Below are 18,463 nucleotides of genomic sequence, written 5' to 3'. Positions count from 1 at the left end.
CTTTCAGCTGAGCCATCCACTCAGATTTGCATGACAGAGGCTCAGCTCTTCCCCTGGTTTCAGACTGTAAACTAATCTTATCCTGGAAAATCCTGGTGGTACTTGGAAGCAGACATGCAAGGAGATGCATCTACAGACAAGGGAGCACTACCATGGATACTAATACAGCCCTTAACGAAACAAAACTAAAAAAAAAGGTAAGAACTTTGTCCTGTGTTTCACTGTAGCAGCATCCACATTAACCTTGAAGCCCAAAGGTATATTAAGCTGTCAGGATCATTCCAGGATCCTTGGCTGATCCTCACAGAGCTGTTTTGCTGCAGGATGCATCAGACAGGTGAGGGTGGTGCAGCAGAGACAGGCAGTGCTGAGGCATCATGCTGTGCTGTGTGGTGAAATGCTTGAAGCTGTGCAGCAATGGAACTACAAAATGGTGATACTTAAGAGGAAATGTATCCCTGTTTGGCCCAGCAGCTCCCCAGGAAAAGGGAGAAAAGCCATCTGGTGACTGCAGCATCTGGCAGACACAGCCTATCCTGCTGAAAACTCTTCCCTCCCCTGGAGCTCATGTGCTTTCTCTCAGGCCTTACCACTGAGATGCCTGGATAATACCACGTAGCTTTTCACATGGCAAGTCCTTATTTGCATTAATCCGACAAAACTAACCCAGAAAACAGGACAGAGTGACCCTTATGAGCTAACTTGCAGCAAGCAGACTAAGACAATTTCTTATCCCCTTCCCTGCTCTCTGCAGCAGGGGGAACATGGCTTTATGAGACTCCCATCTGTACATCTTAAATCCTTCTCCTCCCTTGCCTTAGTGCAGCAAGGACCAGAAGAGGCCTCATGACTCCATTCTGCCTTTGGGGTAGAATCAGCAGGTGCAAAGAGCTCTCAGGAGAACTGTATCTTGTAGCCAGTCTACCAGACTAGCTAGGTTTCAGTGTTTATCCAGTAGAATTAAGCACCTCCAGCATAACATGTGAAGCGTATTTGTGCAGTACTTAAAAAATTATAATGGAAGCACTAAAGGTTGTTTATCATAGATGTTTCAGAAATTTAGATATAAAATATCCCATCCTGTACTGGTAAGTAATACAGGAACAGTGTAACAAATTGATTACAGTGTTCCAGACCTGCTGATAGACTGAATTACAAAATTGTGTTCTTTTTAGCCTAACAGAGGAAGATCATGGGGCAATCCCCATCAGTGCTTTAGACCAGACCTGCAAGTAGAGCTTGCATGTTTCTTCACAAATACTCCAGTCCTCAAAACCACAGAGGTGAACTGGACAGCAGGGACCGTGAAGCCAGGGAAACATTGGCACTGCTCAGACTTCTGCTGAAGGTGTCTACTGATGGTTATTTCCTAATTTCTTCTCAAGGATAGGTTGTTCACAGATTTACTATTAAATACTATCCTAGAAAGATTCCCAAAGTAAATATTCCTCAACTCCAGGGTTTTGCCTCATTAATGGAATTGTCATGAGGACAGTCGATGAAGCTTTGATTTCATGGTAGCAATACTGGAAGCAAGAAAAAATGTTTGTCATGACTTTAATGCCCCCATGGCTTTAATGCTCATGTACTTAAGTTGCCATCAAGCCAACAATGAGGCCCTGCTGAATTAAAAGCACCATGGGAGAAAGGTACAATCTATATGAAAATAACACAGCCCTGTCATTAAGCAACCTAAGAAACTATTTTCTTGCTTTTAAAAGCACTTACCAGTAAAAAAACCCCAAACCTAGTAACTTAGATGTCCTCATGACTTACTGTTTAGTTCCCAGAATGACAGTAAATTTCAAAGACATTTTTCAGTCAAGACACATCTTCCACACTATTAATAAATCCTTTCTGTACATTCTACAGCATCAAGCACAATACAGCATGTTGGGCAGTATTTTAAGCTCATCTGCTATATGTCCCTTCAAAGACAATTTCTTCACTAACAAAAGCTGGAAATTGCATAAACAATTTGCAGCTTTTAAAAAACTCATGTTTAAAAAGCACAACTGCTCCCCAGAACTTGAATCATTTAACCTGGATAAAGGATCTGGCAGTCTACTCATAGCTGTTGCTGACATTTATGCACACAGGCATCACTTCCAGTGCCATGATGTTGGTATTTTGACAGTCTCTGTGCTCCCCTCTTTGTGTACTTGTTTAAACATACTTCAAGCTGTCAGGTTTTTTTAGTGCAAGCAGAGCCAAGCCCTGCATATTTCATACACTGACAAGTTGAGGGGAAAAAGCACTTCCCAGGGAGACTGAGCACAGGGAAGAAGACTGGGTTTGCTGTTCATCCTACAGGTCACACAAGTATGGCTGGGCAAACAGTATCTCTGGCCCTTTGCTCCAGCTCCTTATGCTGCCTTCAGTCAGTTTTAAAGGATAGTTAAGTCAGTAATTTCAGGTAACTGCCTTGCTTCTCACTGGTATAAAGTAAGAGATGCAGGTTGATGGCGTGCATGTGGAATATATCTTCAGGATCTAATCTAGTCACATACCCACACCAAACTGATAAATCTGCTGTTTGCACACCTTACTACAAGCTACTGAAGCAGATGCATGATCCTTGGAGAGGTGAGACAGGTTGATCTCCATGCTGGAAGAAAAAAATGGAATTGTTCTTGAATTCCTTCAGTTTCTTTTGAATTGTGAGCAGCTCTGTCACATTCCAGATACTCTGCTCCAAAATCCCCATGGTAAAGGCCACACTACAAGACTGTACCCAGAGAGAGGAGTCTTGTAGTGCTGGTGATGGGTTGGGCACTCTGGTAATTTACAGGCAAGTAATGGATGGTTTTCAGGGCATATTCTATGTTTAAAGGCAGCATATGAACAAGACTTTCCAAGCCAACATATTTTCATAATTTCCAAACCTAACTGATTAACAGATAGAGATCTGGTTACAGAAGCCCTTCACATGAGCACATACCAGATTAACCAATGAAACAGCTTAATCTTTTCCTGTGTCCAGCACCCTTGGTGAGCCATGTTCAATTGGTACCCTTGGCCGTCTCCTTGTACATTCACATTCCTCTTTAAGTGTCTGTCCTGAAGCCCTTGAAGTCACCTTGAGCTCCTTCTCTTGACAAACAGGACAGCAAGCTGTAAGACCTTTGTTGCAACAACTTGGACATGTCAGTACAAGCTGCCGGCAGTGCTGACTGGAACAAAGTTTATATTGGTCCCAGAGCACCCCACAGTATCTGCATGCTGGAGGGAGGAGGAAAATAAAAAGTTAACACCCATACTGCTCTTCTGTTCCCTTGCAGAGGGCTTGCCAAGACACCAGGGGGCTGCCAGCTCTCATTTAAGTGGCTATTGTCTTGCAGGTTTTTAATTCCTGTTTAGCTTGATCTTCTAGAATCTAGTTCATTTTTAAACATCTTTTTTTACATACTTGAGACAGCTTTCCCTCTGGAAAAGAGGTGAGTGCTCACTGGTGCTTTCTCTAGCTCTGAATAGACAGATTTAGAGATTCTTACTGCCAAGAGAAGAAGACATACAAGTGGGAACTAAGCCAGTATGCAGGGATATCACCTGCTGGGGAACGGGATGCCATGGAATCTCCTTCCATCTACAAAAAAAATGGCTTGTGCTGACAGGGTGCCATTTGCAGTCCTGGTAGAGTCCTTCCAGAACATCAAAGGTTTTAACTCTTTAACTGAAAGCTACAGCGCAGTTTTAGCTGTACCAAGAAGGTACATACTACAGCACTTCCCTTTGAAACTTCTGTAGGGGTAGCTGTGATGTGCCCAGTGTGTGTTCTGTTTCCACACCAAGTAAGGCCCCTCTGAGATGTATAGAGTAATTGCAGATGAGGAATGGGAGGTTATGCTTGAAAGGTTACCAACTCAGCGAAAAAACAGCACTGCTTCCTTAGAAGAAGGGCTGGACGCAAATTCCAGATACTTGTATCTGACAACTGATAGCAAAATAAGAGATTACTTAATTTGCAGTAATTGTAGAGCAATCCCAGCCAGAAAATCAGGCAATGTTCTTAACAACTTCAACTAGAGGCCACTGAAATTCCATTGGATATAGGATTTCTTAAGCATGAAAATAACAAATTGCTGTAGAGCACAGTGCTACTACTCTCCTAATACCTGGAAGTCTTTTGTTGATATTCTGTGAGACTGCTGGAGCAGAGGACTGCTGGCAGCAGGAGAACCAGTTAAGACTTTTGTCACTTGGCCAACCACAGTCTGATCAGCACTGTGGGCAACAAGCAGGTAATGACAGCTGTAGTGCTGGATCTAAGTCTCCACAGGTGCAGATGGCTCATAACAGGGGATACTCCCCCTGTTCTGCAGGGGATACTTCCTTCTACTACTCCAGCAGTCCTCCTTTCCTCTCATTTTGGTTTTACATGTTAAAGTCACAGTGTTGACAGTCATCACAAGAAGTGACAGCACTGTGAGATCACACCAAGTATGAGGAAGAGCTGCACAGGCCAGTTTGGCTGTCCCTATCCTGCACGCCTCTGGAAATGATTGCAATAGCTTCCCAGCCTTCTGCACTTACATTATCTAGTCCTACCTGAGATGATATCTTCATTGGAACAAATGGCGTAACGATCATCAAATACAAACAGCTTCCCCCTGTAGAATCCATCTGGAAACTCTTCTAGGTACTTGTGAATTCCACCTTTTAGCTGGTAAACCTCTCTGCACACTGCCTGTTTAAAGCATATTAGCAGAAAAGCTGAAGGAGACCACAGCAGTGGTGGTGGGCCAGAGTTCCCAAAGCAAATGCTGTACGTGCCAGGGGTCAGTGAAAAGCAGCAGCCTCTCAGTGACCATCAGATGGCACCATGTGCAGCCACAACTCTAGGCAGTGCCACCAAGGAGTACCGGGCAGCTCCACAATGCCGGCTTGTTGGCACACACCCAACTCTTCATTTAATGTTAACACTCAAAAGAAGCTGGTAACCTCCTCACCTGAGGAAGGTTTGCTGCATCACAGATCAACTGCTTTTAAAACTCCATGAACTTGTTATTCGGTTTTTATTTAGTTAACAGTTAGTAGAAGCAGAATTTCACAGGGTCCACACTGATGCAGTGGAAAAAAACCCCAAGGTTTAAATCTCTAGAAAACCTTTGTGTTCCCTTGATCCTTGAGAGAAGGATCCAGGAGAAGAGTGAGATGAGAATTTTAGAACACAATTAGAACAATGCACTGTGCTGGATTTAGTTCTGCAACACTGGGAGAAGCACTGACTGGCTAATTTTCACCACTCTGAGATGCTCAAGCTGTGCAGGAATGACCACAGAGCATAACCTAGACAGTCTGTGGAAACACTGCAGAGTATTTTCAAGACCTCCTGAAACAGTCCTACAAATACCTCTTCTCAGGAAAAGGGTTATGTAATTATTTTCTGTGCTGTGACACTAGTCCACGCAGGTCATACTGAGCCACACTGAACTATCCAGGTCCTTGACAGACAGCATGAGACACGCACATGTCAGAGGCATTTATCTCCCCACATGTGCATTCCACAGTTAGTGCACAGTACAAATTCATCAGCAAGACAAAAGACAGGTGCCTCAAAGCAGCCTCAATCCCTGACACTTGTGTCCTCAGAATGACATCTTACCTTGCTCCTGAGGTAAGCAGAGCCTCTTTCACAACGAATGCCTCCAGTGCAGTACATCAGGACACGCTTGTCTTTAAAAAGATCCAGGTTTTCATCTATGTAGCTTGGAAAATAGCTGAACTTCCTGATATCTGGAGCTAGACAGCCCTGGAAATGTCCCTGCAATTACAACAGATGGCCACACAATCGGTTACAAGCATTGTTAGTGGTAAGGTCTGTGCCTCAAACTAGAGGAAGTAACAAACCTTTGGGCTGGAATATTCAGCTCACTGCAGCTGTTTCAGGCAGCTCCTCAGCTGCATTTATGCATCAAAACATATGTTAAAATCTGTAGGATGATTCTGGACACAGCAAGTCTCCTCATCGAAACAAAGAAGAGAGAGCTAAGCAGAACTGTCAGAGAGAGGACAAACCACAACAGTGTATGAGGGGTAGTGGGTGTGACAGCAGGATGCCCCTTTGTTTTTGACAGATGGGACAAGACAAAAAATGCTGAAAAACATCCCTACAAATTATGCTACATCAAACATTCATGCTCACGTTGTATGGACCATTTCGTTTTCCTCCTGCCCTACACTGGCTAAGCACTTGGCCAGACAGGCTCCATCCTGAGTTGCTGAGGTCCACTACTGTTTGTGTCTAATACTCATTACTAAACTGCACTCTGTACACATGTCAGTCAATCTGGAGTATGTAATCTCCTCTAACAGCAAGGTTACACCCTCACAATCGTAAATACTTCACCCCCAGCACCTGTAAAGAAGCAGGCAAGCAGCACTTACTATTTTACTCTCATAGAAGTTCCTGCAGTCCAGCAAGATGGTATCGCTCTGTCCTTGAGTGGCCTGAGACAAATACTGTTCTACTTCTCTATGAAATTCCTGAGGGGATAAATGGATTCCTTTAACAAAAAAAAAAAAAAAAAAAAAAAAAAAAAAAAAAAAAAAAAAAAAAAAGGGGGGGGGGGAGAGAAGTGAGAAGCAGAACTATGAAACAATGTCACATATGAGATCACTGATCCAGATTCTCCTCATATTTCCAAAGAAAACTTTTTTGTGATTGTTCACAGACTTTTCATCCCATCTCAGTCAGACAAGTTTATCCATGTTTGGCTTCCTATTGGCAAATAAAAGAAAACACAACACTCTTCCATACAACGGAAGATGCAGCAGATAGGTACTTATTTCTATAATCTTTTGTTGCATCCCCCTGGCTAGTCTTACTGCTGTACAAGAGGGAGCGACGTTCCACTTCTCTTTGCTCATCTGTCATTATATTTGGAGGTGCAGAAATACAACTTTTTAAATTAAACTCTTCTTGACAACAATGGAAATTTTCCACAAATATTACTTGCAGTAATCCATAAAATATTACTTTCAGTACAACTTCAATTTACATAAAGTTTCTCAACTTTCAGGGCTTAGGACTCTTAATCTACTGAAAAACTAAAAAGCTCCACCAGCAAAACCCTTCATCTGATTTAAAAAAATATCTCTACAAGCAACCTGCCAGAGTAATAGGAACCATCTCCATAAAATGCTGAAAAATAGGAGGAAAAAGGGAAAAGATGGAAAGAAATAACCAAACATATATCCCACAAACTGAGTGTACAAATATAAATACCAAAAAAATGGGAACAAAAAATAATCCTCTTCCAAATCCAGAAAAAGATGCTGTAGAAGTTTGGCACCAACAAAACCTCTTGTTTGAAAAAAAAGCCGAAAGCTGCTCTGTTAATTGCTATTTCCTGCACTCCAGTTTACCAGCTGTGTAAGGATCCTTACAGCAAATCCACAGCCAGGAACACCTTATCTGGCGTAATCCACACTAAGCAGCTACAGTTAGCACAAAGCAAATGCAGTCAGACAGAGTTCATGCAGAACTTGGATCTGCTTGGTGCAAAAGGCAAGAGCATGGCTGCTGGCTTCAAAACAAGTGAAGCCAAGTCAGCAGTCCCCGCCTCACAACAAGGTAACTGCTTCATGTCATCTCAACTCTCCCACAAAACCTGAAGTTAATTCTGAAGTTTTCTGAGGCAGCTATACACTTGGCTAGCCAAAATTTGGGCAAGCAAATTCTCTGCACCAGTAGCTTTTGAATACCAGTGAGATATCAATTTCTCTGTATCTATTTCCCCTGTGTCCTGGCCATTGTGCAAAGGGAAGTATTTTTGATGAAGGCATTTTACTCTTCACTCACCTCTCACTTGGGTGAGAGGCTTTAATTTATTTATAAGTTTATTCATTTTATTTATAAGTTTATTACATAAACTTACCAGTTTCCTTATAAGACACTATCTTTGGATCAATGCCCATAGGTACAATTTCTTTGAATACTCCAACTCGAAGGTCTGGGAAACAGTGAGCTCCTCCTGCACTGCTCTAGGAAATCAAACACAAAAACTATTTACCAAAATTTGCCTGGTGTCAAAATTAAAACTAGCCACTCGCTTTAATTCTACAGCTTATTAAAATATGAAAATACCTTTGTGGCTGAGGGAAAGAAATGTCTTTCCTGCTGAAATCCACACTCTAAATCCTGAAATTTAGGCAGTGGAACCCAAACGTGACCTGGAAGACAAGTGTCTTAGGCCCAATGACTACTCTGCAGGTGAGGCAGATAGCATTTGGTTGGAGGTACAGGGATGTAGACCAAATCTTAGTCAGAAACATGTTACTAGCGCTTACTGTGATAAAGTTGAGGCCTACAGCTACAAAAGCACGCTGATCCTGATAGGAATATTATAACATCTTCCAGTAATGGATCATGTTGCCACATCCAGGCCCTGCAGTTCTCTTCATGCCTCTGGCACTGGACACAAGCACAGCTGTGCCTCCAGTCATGACACGGGTAATGGGAACTGAAGTGTTCTGTGTGTGAAGGTGATGTATGAGAGGTCAGCCAGGCATAAGATTTGTTCACAGTGGAGGCTGGCACCTTCCCCTCCCCTCAAACTCAAGTGTGGGATTTCCCCTTCAGAAGTCCTAGTAAGCCCTTTTCTGGTAGGCACCTCCACTGCAGGCTACAGGGAGTGAGAATTTCTGCAGGGCTGAGCCTCAAACACAGCTTAGGCACCATCAGGTATATAAACACTCAAAGAAAAGTGCAGTGCTGTGCAGCACTGTTCCAACTATTATGGAAATCAGTCTGCAGGAACTGTAGAAGCCACTGGGTATGTTCATAGCCCCAAGCACAGTTCTCACACCTCTATCTCATGTCTTCATGGCACAACAACCTGAAAGCCTCACTCACTTGGGCATACAACACGCAGAAGGAACTGTCAGGCAGCAAACACCATAGTCCACTAATGTATAAACACGGATGCCCAGAGAGATCATGCAAGACTGAAGGTTTTGCCAAGGTCAGGGTAAAATTCCTTCCCTGTTCTGTTTTTGCATCTACATATGACTGTAACTAACAGAACTCCCCTTGACATTCAGCCAAGCATAACAGACACTTGTGAAGCTAAGACTGAATCGTCACTGCAGCTCAGCATGGAATTTGAATTTCACAAGTTTCACTAACTCCTTTGATCTAGTTGCTTATCAAAGAATAATAGCACTCCCTGCAAATAAAACTGTGGAGAAGGGCTGCTGCTTAAGCAGCAGATTTGCTTCCTTGCAGAGAAACCAGAACCTACAGTACTTGGCAGCCAAAGCCTACCAGAATGCCATACAGTGCACCAGCCATTGCTGCCCTCAACGTGTGAGGACAGGAGCCAGTAAGTATGCTCCAGCTAGGCACTAAGTGAAGTAGGAAGAAACCTCTTGACAGTCCCTGGGTGTTTTCTCTGGAAGATACCCAATGCATGGAACTGACAGTGCACCTGTATGGACAACAAAGCCTGCATGAACGTAAACCAGTAGCACTGCTTTCAGTCAAGGATCTCAAATCAGGGTGAAGAGGACAGAGTGCAAACCCTTTGCTAGGATAAGTGTATGTCATGATGCCTGCTCAGTCTGGAGTAAATGCTTGTTGCAGAATGGTGGGGCTTAAGCACACTCCCTCACTCACCTGTACTGGGGGGCTTTGTGGCTGCACCCATAGCTGCCAAAGCTCGTAGCAGCTGCTATCACTGCCCATGGAAACTCCTAATTCTGGTAAAAACCAGCAAAGATTTTTGGTACAGTTGAGATCCACTGAGATAGGTAAGTGGCGGGGTGTTGGGGAAGATGAATCAGGGAGACCTTATAAATATGATTGCTTGGCAAAAGATTCTGAAAATATGAAACTTATAATAGAAATTGAAGCTTACTTTGAGTTGTAGGATACCGAGTCTTAGTTACTATATAACCTGAAAACAATAGCCTAGCTAGCTGAAGAAGAATCCCTTGTGATGGAATGATACCCTTCTGCTAGCTAAGGAACCAAAGGTCAATGTAGCAAAACAGAAAAGTCTAAAGAGTAGTTTTTAGAGTTTAAAATATAACATAGTATGGTAATGTAGTAGTTCTTATAGGCTATATATAGATTCTATAGGATTTTGTGTCTTTTATTGGTTGGTCACTGTAAATTAGAATATTCAGCACAAAAAGAGATGTAATGCATTGTAACAAGGACCCCACTCTCTTTTTCCCTGCTCTCTTGCTATCTTACCTCTTCCCCCTGCTCTCTGACCCCCGCCACCTTGCTCCCTCACTCCATTCTCTCTCAACTCTTACCCCCTTGTTTTTTTTCCCTCTCTCTCTGGGACTTTCCTTCAGCCAAGGCTGGTGGCTGAAGGCAAGGCCCTTTTTACCCATGACCCTTGCAATAAAACCACATATTCTAGAATATCTCAGGTCAGCAGAATTCCTTCTCCCTGCCGTCCGCAGATGCTCCTACAGCGGGGGAGCAGAACTGCTACAGCAGAAGTAATACTGTCAAGAAGGAAAGAACTTATTTCTTGAAAATTAAATTATCTGCATTAATAAAGTCTATGTAAAAACTACGTTTTCATACCTTGAAATCCTCTTGACACAAACTGTTTTTGAACAGAGGCTGGGAAAGCATAACTTTAATGTAGAGACTGGTAGCCACTTTGCTTCCACCAACTGTCCCATTGATACCTTCTGAAGCAACTCGTACCTAGAAAGCAAGAGGAGAAGCTGGGGCTGAGCCTTAGTTACAGCAAAACAGACCACAGTTAAATCAGCAAAATATGACTGGGTGACAAAGGGCAGGCACAGGAGTACGTTCAGAAAGAGACTACTGAATGGGGAAGAAAAGTATGGTTAGATTGAAGTTGAATATAAAGACAATAAACAGGAAAAAAAGTCCTCAACAATCCAGTAGTCACTTCTGAGCCATTTAAAAGAATCACATCAGGACAGTCAGAAAAGTTCACTCGATAAACAGACACATGCTGTATAAACAGTGAAACTGCTGTCCGCAAATCCTGCAGTCAGCATTGGAATTCCCACTGGAAGTTGCCTCAGAAAGAACAAAAGGCTTGTGCCCCATGACTCACACAGCTAAAAAAGAAAATGTGAATATGCATAACATTGTATCTAATATTAAATTTCGGGATGAGTCATTTTATCTCCAGCACTGACAACTGAACAAAAGCTCTGAAGTGGGGGAGAGGGAAGGGGGAAAGATTGAATGTAAGAAGCAAGGAAAGAAACCAACTGATTGGGAAGGCAAATGCTGTACCTGTCTTGGAAATGAGATTAAAAAAAAAAAGAAAGAAAAGAAACTCAAGCAAAACACCAACTACCAGGCAAGACAGCTGAGCAGAAAAAGGAGTGAATCCATGACAGTATTTCATTCCCCAGCCCTGTGCTGATGTACCACTGGCAGAGAGCAAGAAGCTACTTAGGAAGACAAGTCAGAGATAAAAGGAGCCTCCTGCTCCACGCTGCCCTCCTTCTCCCCACAGACAGCCTAGTAACATCAGCTTTGTGAGGCTAAAATTCACCTTCTACCACAGCCTCCAGGGGCCAGCTACACAAGCAATGCACATTCTTGGTCTAGCCTGCCAGGAATGAAGAGAACAGACTGTGCAGGAATGAAAACTGTTATGGTGTGGTCTAAAGTGCGGGCTGCTCTCACCTAATTCTGCGACAGTATAGTTTACGGCTTGGTGTAGCCACTCTGACTGGGAGCCCACTGTGCACTGAGGAGGGAGGATACAGGTGACCAGTGAGGGGAGCAAGCCCAGACCCATGCTATCTCTCCAGCTTGGCCCTCAGGCTGTGATGTTCTGCACATGCCCTTTAGCCACAGGATACACCCAGCCTGCTAATGCTAAACGAGACACCTGCATGCAGCTCCCTGCTGACACCAGTGATGAAACTATTTTCATCTCCTGGTCTTTATCTAAAAGTGCATCACAAATTTCTCATGTGAATGTCCTTTCTGATTGACAGCAGGAGTGATAAAAAGACTCATTTTCCTGTTTCCATGTGTAACAGTGATGGAAATGGGAAAACCCCTGCAAGGACAGGATCTGCACAGTGTGCTGTCTGTGAGGATCACTCAGTGCCACACAACCAGGGTTCCCTGAATAAAAAGGGATACAAGATTATCTGTATTTTTTTTCTTTGTTGTGATAGCTCTTAAACAGAACTCTAAAAGATACCTTACCAAGTCTGAGTGCCTCTCTTAATAGGATCATAAAAGACTAGCACTTCCTGGTGCAAAACACACCTGGTTCTCCACATACCCCATCAGCCTGCACTAAAAACATATGGTGTTTTTTCCTTAAGAATAGAACCGTTACTTGAAACCTTACCTTGCCAGTGAGATGTAGATGCTGACACAAAGCCTTTTGCCAAGCACAGAGTTTCTCTGGATCGCTCACCTCACAGTAACAGTAATAGAGAAGTACTTCTCCCACCTGGCTGCCCACAACATGGCAAAAGTAAGCAAAAAGAGATAGAATGTTAAGAACAAAGTTATACCATTCAAAAAGCAGACAATTTTCCTCTGACAAGATGTGTAGAGAAAAAACCCTCAAACAAACTTTGGAGGTATTAGCACTGCTGGGTTTGATTTATTTCAAACAGAAGGAATGTTAACTAAAAAAAGCTCCCACATTTGTAACTCTTGGGACTGGTTACAAAATGAACTCCTCTGTATTCTCACTGCCAGTGGCCTACCATATGCTCTCCCCACACAGAGAACATAAGAATTGCTGACTTCTGTGCACACAAGCATGCCATTAAATGCTTACTTTGCCAATAGCACTTGAAAACTCAAGCAGTTGTACTATCTAAATTTAAAAAGTCAAAATATTTTGTGATATTGCGTGCTTCCACATTCTGTACGGCACAAGCTGAACTCTGTCAGTCAGAAACATTTTGGTGAACCGTCTCCGTAACTAAATAAGTCCCCCAGAAACCTGAACGAGCAGCAGAAAGGAACCCGTGCAGAGCATATCCTGCTGTTTTGCTCTTTTCTGCTGTGGCCCTTCCTTAGAGATCTAAGCTGTCAAGCAACACCCATACAGGCCTGCTGTAACAGCACAGAATGATATAGCTCGGACAGTTCAATCCACCATTAAAAACTGCAGCAGATCTAACTCTATATTAAGGATAGCAAAACAATCCAAAGATCTACAGGAACATTAGGGAAGACTCCTCCTGTACCTTAGAAGTGTCGCTTGACTGAACCTCATAAGAAGGACTACTGGCAGATGATCACGTAAAGCCAATACCCCACTCCCGGACCCTGGGAGCGCCGAGGGGCTTCCTTACCTGGTCAGATCATCGTGGCTGACGTGGCTCGTATCCGGGAGCGCCCAGGAGATCTCCGGGTCACTGCAGGAGTGCCCGCCCGGCCGGGCCGCGCTGCCCACCGGGGCCGGGCCGCCTGCGGGGCTGCCCCCGGCCTCCGCCGGCCCCGCGCCGAGCCCCGCCTGCCGCCCGACGTCCCCGGAGTGGTGCAGAGCCACGTGCCTGTGGATGCCGGGCAACTCCTCGAACGCCTGCCGGCAGCACCGCCACCGCACGCCCTCTCCGCCGCCGGGACACCGCGACGCGGCCGGCACCTCCTTGGCTTTCACGAACAGGGAAAAGGCCTGGAACGCACCGCAAGCGTCCGCGTTACCGAGGTTACACCGCCGCCCGGCCCAGGCCCGGCGCGGCCCCGCGCCCGGCCCCGACCCACCTTCCTGTGGGCGGCCGCACGCTGCTTCCTGCCCGCCGCGGCCCCCTCGGCGCTGCCCCGCGGCAAGCCCGGCCCGGGCGGCACCGCCTCGCCCGGCACCATCTCCACCTCTCCGCAGGGAAGCGCCCGCTCTGCTCCTCCTCCTCCCCCCTGCCCCGGAAGAACTCGTGCTCCGCAGGGAAGCGGGCGGGAGACGCCGTGCCCGCCCCGGAAACAGCGCGGCCGCGGGCGGGGAGGCAGCGCGCGTGCTCGGCCCGCGCGAGGTGCCTCGGCCCGGCGTTTCCCGCAGCGCTCCGCTCCGCTCCTCCCCGCCATGTCGCGGCGGCGGCACAGCGACGACAGCGATGGTGAGCCCCTGTCGCCCCCGAGGTGACCCGGCAGGGAGGGTGGATTGGGCGGGATGGAGGAGCGGCAGGGTTTCTGCGGCGTCGGTAACGCTGTGCTTGGTGTGTTGTTGGAGCAGGGCAGCCCCACAAGAGACGGAGGACATCCGAGCCGTCAGAGATCGAGGAGAGGCTCGAATCGCTCATCTGCAGGGTGGGAGAGAAGGTAGGCGGGCCGCCGGCTCGGGAGAGTTAAAGCCTTGTTTCCCTTCAGCGCTCCCCTTCCCGTGCGTGGTGTGGGAGCGCTTCGTCTGTAGGAGCGACCCTCAGAAGAAAATACTGATTTTATGAGATGGATGGAAAGTTGCCCGTTTTTGCGAAGCCACGTGCTGGGGCGGGCAAGTGCCTAAATCGTAGCGCGGTGTTTCTCAGTCAGCGATAAAAGGCCGGAGAAGTTACCTTTGTGTCTAAAGATGGTGTTGCTGATTCTGCGGTGGGTGGGAAAGAATTACCTGGCCTGCCTGCGGCACACGTTTCCAGTCCCGACAGTGGGGCTGATGGAGGAGGGGTTGGCAGAACAAGAGATGCCTGTGCTGTGAAAAACAAGGTGTTTTCCTTCGTGGTGTGTTGTTAATCAATGTTCGGCCGCGCTACCGGGATGCTCCTGAGATGATTTCACATCTTGCATCCCTGGGGAGCGCTGCAGTTCCTAGCAGGGGGAGCTTGGCGGTCGAGTGCAGCTCTCCTGAGCAGTAGCTGCTCCTCTCAGGCAAGCGAGAACAGATCTTCGCTGCTAATGGAACCGGACTGTTGCCCTGAAAAATGAGGGGACATGAAAGGATGATCTTGTCCAGCTTCGTTGTCTTACATGTGATAGTCGGACTAGTTCGTTTTGCCTGGTTGATAATAAAACAGGTTTTTGTTTTGGTTTTTTTTCATTTTAGAGTAATTCGTCATTGGAGAGCAACCTGGAGGGCCTAGCTGGTGTTTTGGAAGCTGATCTGCCAAATTACAAAAGCAAGATACTAAGAATATTGTGTACTGTGTACGTATTGAGGAGGTCTGGGAATATGGGATGTGCTTTCTTTGTGCATAAGTTCAGTGTTTGAGGTAGTTTAAAGACCATGAGTAGCTTTAGTTCCTGATTTAGTTCCTGGTTCCAAAATTACTGGCTGCTTACCGTTGTTATCTGTGACATTTTCTCACTGCTTTCTCTTCACTGGCGGTGATGTGCTCATGTCTTTGTAAGCCCATTTGCTGGAGGAGAGGTATTGGGAGCGTGAGGAGCAGAAACTAGGCTCTCTCTGGTGGCTGCAGCTCTCCTTCCTCTCCCTCAGAAAGTGTGAAGTGCCGGAACAGAGGTGGAACAGAGGTGCCGTTGTCAAGAGGCACTGAGTGGTGTTGAGGGAGGGGTTGTGCAGGGTCGTTTGCAGGAGGTAAGAGAAGTCCGACGGAAGGGTGTGGCGCAGCAGACCTTATAGCCTATTCTAAGGTTTTGCAGATACTTTTAAGTCTATTTTGTAGCAATGTGTTTAATAATAGGTAAGTAGCGTGCTTCCTTCCCCCACAGAAAGATAGCAGAAAGACACTGCTAGTAGTTACGTGCATACAAAAATGGGAGAGGAAAATTATTTTTTTGCAGTAGGACCTGGCCTTCCCTATGCTGTTTAATAACATTACTTCTAAACTCTGAACTTAAAACAAGGTCTTGTAATCTTGCAATAAATTCTGCCACTGATATTATTTGTCCAACCCTCTGGTATACTCTGCAATTAGATATAAATGAAAAGCAAATATTTTAGGTGTGCTAGAAACTGACAACTGCCTTTCTAAATGTCTGTGGTTAAAACAAAACATTATTATCTGTAGGTATTGACTGTGGGATAAAACTGTGAGATCACATTTAACTGTCTTTTCTCATTTCCTCATGAGGCAAGTTTAACTTATAACAAGCAGATTTTAAGATGCTATGCAGTGGCCAGTTGGCACATGATGAATAAACAACTAACAGTATTTCTTTTTCTGTGTCAGTGCACGTCTGCTACCAGAAAAGCTTACTGTTTACACAACACTGGTGGGGTTGCTGAATGCCAGGAACTACAATTTTGGCGGCGAATTTGTAGAAGCCATGATTCGTCAGCTTAAAGAGTGTCTGAAAGTTAACATGTATAATGAAGCTGTGCATTTAGTAAGTGGAGTTCTGTTTGTCTATTTGTTTCACATCCTTTTTCTTTCCTCCTTTCACCTTTTTCTTACAGAGGAGCTGGATCTTGCAATGTATGTTACAGTGATATTTGCCATCAATGTGCAGTGCACTGTAAATACTCCAAGAGGAGATGTGTGTTATGTGAGAAATATTTTCTTCTTCAGGAGCGAGGAGTCATATTAAATTTGTGAGATTTACTTCCAACTGTATCTTTTTTGCAGTGAAAAAATAAATTTGCATTAAACAGAGATGCTTCTCGCTGCTTGTTCTTCAGTCAAATGTAAAAGATAAAAGAAAGTCAATGCACTTTCCTTATATTCAGAGGTGCATGACAATCTTGTGGCTCCCATGAAAAAGAAATTGAAAAGAAAATTAACACTATAGTTCTTACAAGCCATTTTTGATGGCTGGTTTCCTTCTGATGAGGGGTGAAGATCAAGCAGTCAGTTTTAAGTGCTGCCTGTCTTTGAAACCATTTGTTCCATTCTTGCTGCTTATAGATTTTGTCTGCTGAAAGGTATTAGAACTTCAGCAGTGTCTGATTTAGAAGCTCACAGCCAAGTTCCCCACCTTCTTCTGAAACCCACTGGTGAAAATTAAGATTCTAGTCAAGAGACTGATGTTCAGTCAACTGTAGGACACTTTTGCTAATAAGATCTAATTACTAATATTTCTGTTATTTTAGTAATCTGATACTGTATAGAATAGATAAAAGTACAAAGTCTTCTGTAGTATCAGTTTGTGTGTTTCCCAGTATTGCTTAATTAGGAATATTATTCTTATGATGTTATTGCAGAGAGAGGGATTAATTAAGGACCTTATAAAGAGCCATGTATTAGGCAGCATGTATGAGGCTTGTCATTGAAGGTGAGTCTGTACAGTGTGCAGTATTTCAGCCTTTGTGGTACTGAATGAGTATTGTACTTTTATTGGTGGCTTGTTCTAATCATTTTAATAATGTTTATTTGTTCTTGTGCAGCCAGCTTTAAAAGTATTCATACAGAACTTTTTTTTTTCTCTTTAGGTACGTTTTCTGTCTGATCTCGTGAATTGTCATGTAATAGCTGCACCTTCAATGGTAGCTATGTTTGAAAACTTTGTGGGTGTGACACAGGAGGAGGACGTACCCCAGGTAAGCAAAAGATCTGTAGGCTCCCTGGACCTGTTTCAGAATTTGTCTGTACCGTTTGTTCTATTCTTATGCTTAGAGCAGGGAGGTGTTAAGGAGAGCAACCTAAATGTAGTGACATACATCGTTTCCTGAGCATTAGTAAAAGGAGCCTGTGGCAGTTGGGAAATAATGCATACAGTAAGAAAATATAGTCCTTTATACTGAAGTAGCCAAATTGAATTTATTTTACCTTACTCTGGCAATTGCAGAGTGCCTGGCTTTCCTGCTATGCTGACAATATCCAGGAGAACATTGAAAGTGATGCCATTTATCCTATTTTTTAACTCTGCGGAACACAGTTTAAGTGAAAAATTCCACTTTTCATGCATTAATATTTTTTATCGTGCCTTGGCTATCCGATCTGCCACTGCTGAAATTTATATTCCCCAAAACAACTTGCTGATGTTTTAAATTAAAATGTGTGCGTACAAAATCTGCTGGAGCTTACCTGTATGCTCAGGTTTTGGTATATTATCTTCCTGTAGGTGCGATGTGACTGGTATATGTTTGCATTTCTGTCATCTTTGCCTTGGGTTGGAAAGGAGTTATATGAGAAAAAGGATGCTGAAATGGATCGTCTCTTGTCTCAGTCAGAAAGTTATCTGAAGTAAGTTGTAACGGGTTAGAAACATTCTCTTTGGTATCTATTTAAGTGTGAAGTAATAGCGTTGATTATTGCTCACTCATTCTAAAGCTTTAGGTGTGAACTATTTTGTGGGAGGAACGAAGTCCTAAAAATGCAGTCGGTGGAAAGATTTTTTAATTGGAAAGGTTTTATGGTCTTGTCTAGTTCTAGGGTATGTTTAAGGTCTTGTTCTGCTCTGCTGGAGCATCTGGAGTTGTTAATATGCTAGAGTGCAGTTAATATGGTAGATTGTTGCATTAGTGCTGTGCAGTGTCGCTGCTTTCTCTCTAGGTGCTTCAAGTTAATGTTGTCAAGATACTATAATGTAGATACTTTAAGTGATCACAAACCTGGTTTAATCTACTTTAGACTTCATCAACTGAAGAGAACAAATAGTAGTACACTCACAATAAAAACAAAAATGCTGCCCTAAAGTTAGTCT

At 44.3% G+C, this 18,463-nt stretch overlaps 2 protein-coding genes across 4 annotated transcripts in view; one reads left to right on the top strand and one right to left on the bottom strand.

The window, feature by feature from the left end:
- Window positions 1-980: 980 nt before the first annotated feature.
- TSTD2 (thiosulfate sulfurtransferase like domain containing 2) lies at window positions 981-13,828 on the bottom strand. 3 transcript variants are annotated; one of them, XM_066181497.1, is made up of 10 exons: window positions 13,697-13,828; window positions 13,285-13,607; window positions 12,321-12,429; window positions 10,547-10,672; window positions 7,881-7,986; window positions 6,388-6,506; window positions 5,606-5,764; window positions 4,549-4,687; window positions 2,942-3,222; window positions 981-2,608 (listed from the first exon to the last, which is right to left on the bottom strand). In XM_066181497.1, exons 1-9 carry the CDS (start codon window positions 13,796-13,798, stop codon window positions 2,963-2,965), a joined length of 1,443 nt encoding a protein of 480 aa, XP_066037594.1. In that variant the 5' UTR covers window positions 13,799-13,828; the 3' UTR covers window positions 981-2,608; window positions 2,942-2,962. The 3 variants fall into 3 exon arrangements, with proteins under 3 accessions (XP_066037594.1, XP_066037593.1, XP_066037596.1); XM_066181496.1 differs by having other exon boundaries at window positions 981-3,222; XM_066181499.1 differs by having other exon boundaries at window positions 981-3,093.
- A 136-nt stretch (window positions 13,829-13,964) lies between these two features.
- Window positions 13,965-18,463, top strand: part of NCBP1 (nuclear cap binding protein subunit 1) — a 30,870-nt gene continuing 26,371 nt past the window's right edge. Inside the window, exons 1-6 of the mRNA XM_066181487.1 lie at window positions 13,965-14,043; window positions 14,160-14,245; window positions 14,964-15,064; window positions 16,051-16,207; window positions 17,250-17,357; window positions 17,882-18,003. Of these exons, the coding sequence (XP_066037584.1) occupies window positions 14,010-14,043; window positions 14,160-14,245; window positions 14,964-15,064; window positions 16,051-16,207; window positions 17,250-17,357; window positions 17,882-18,003 (608 nt within the window). The 5' untranslated portion in view covers window positions 13,965-14,009. The remainder of the gene's footprint in view (window positions 14,044-14,159; window positions 14,246-14,963; window positions 15,065-16,050; window positions 16,208-17,249; window positions 17,358-17,881; window positions 18,004-18,463) is intronic.

Source organism: Chamaea fasciata, unplaced genomic scaffold (genome assembly GCF_029207755.1).
Source record: "Chamaea fasciata isolate MVZ Bird 193981 ecotype frontalis unplaced genomic scaffold, bChaFas1.0.hap1 SCAF_4, whole genome shotgun sequence".
Taxonomy (NCBI): domain Eukaryota; kingdom Metazoa; phylum Chordata; class Aves; order Passeriformes; family Sylviidae; genus Chamaea; species Chamaea fasciata.
Note: the sequence above shows the minus strand (reverse complement) of the source record. Positions and strands in the feature narration are given on the sequence as shown.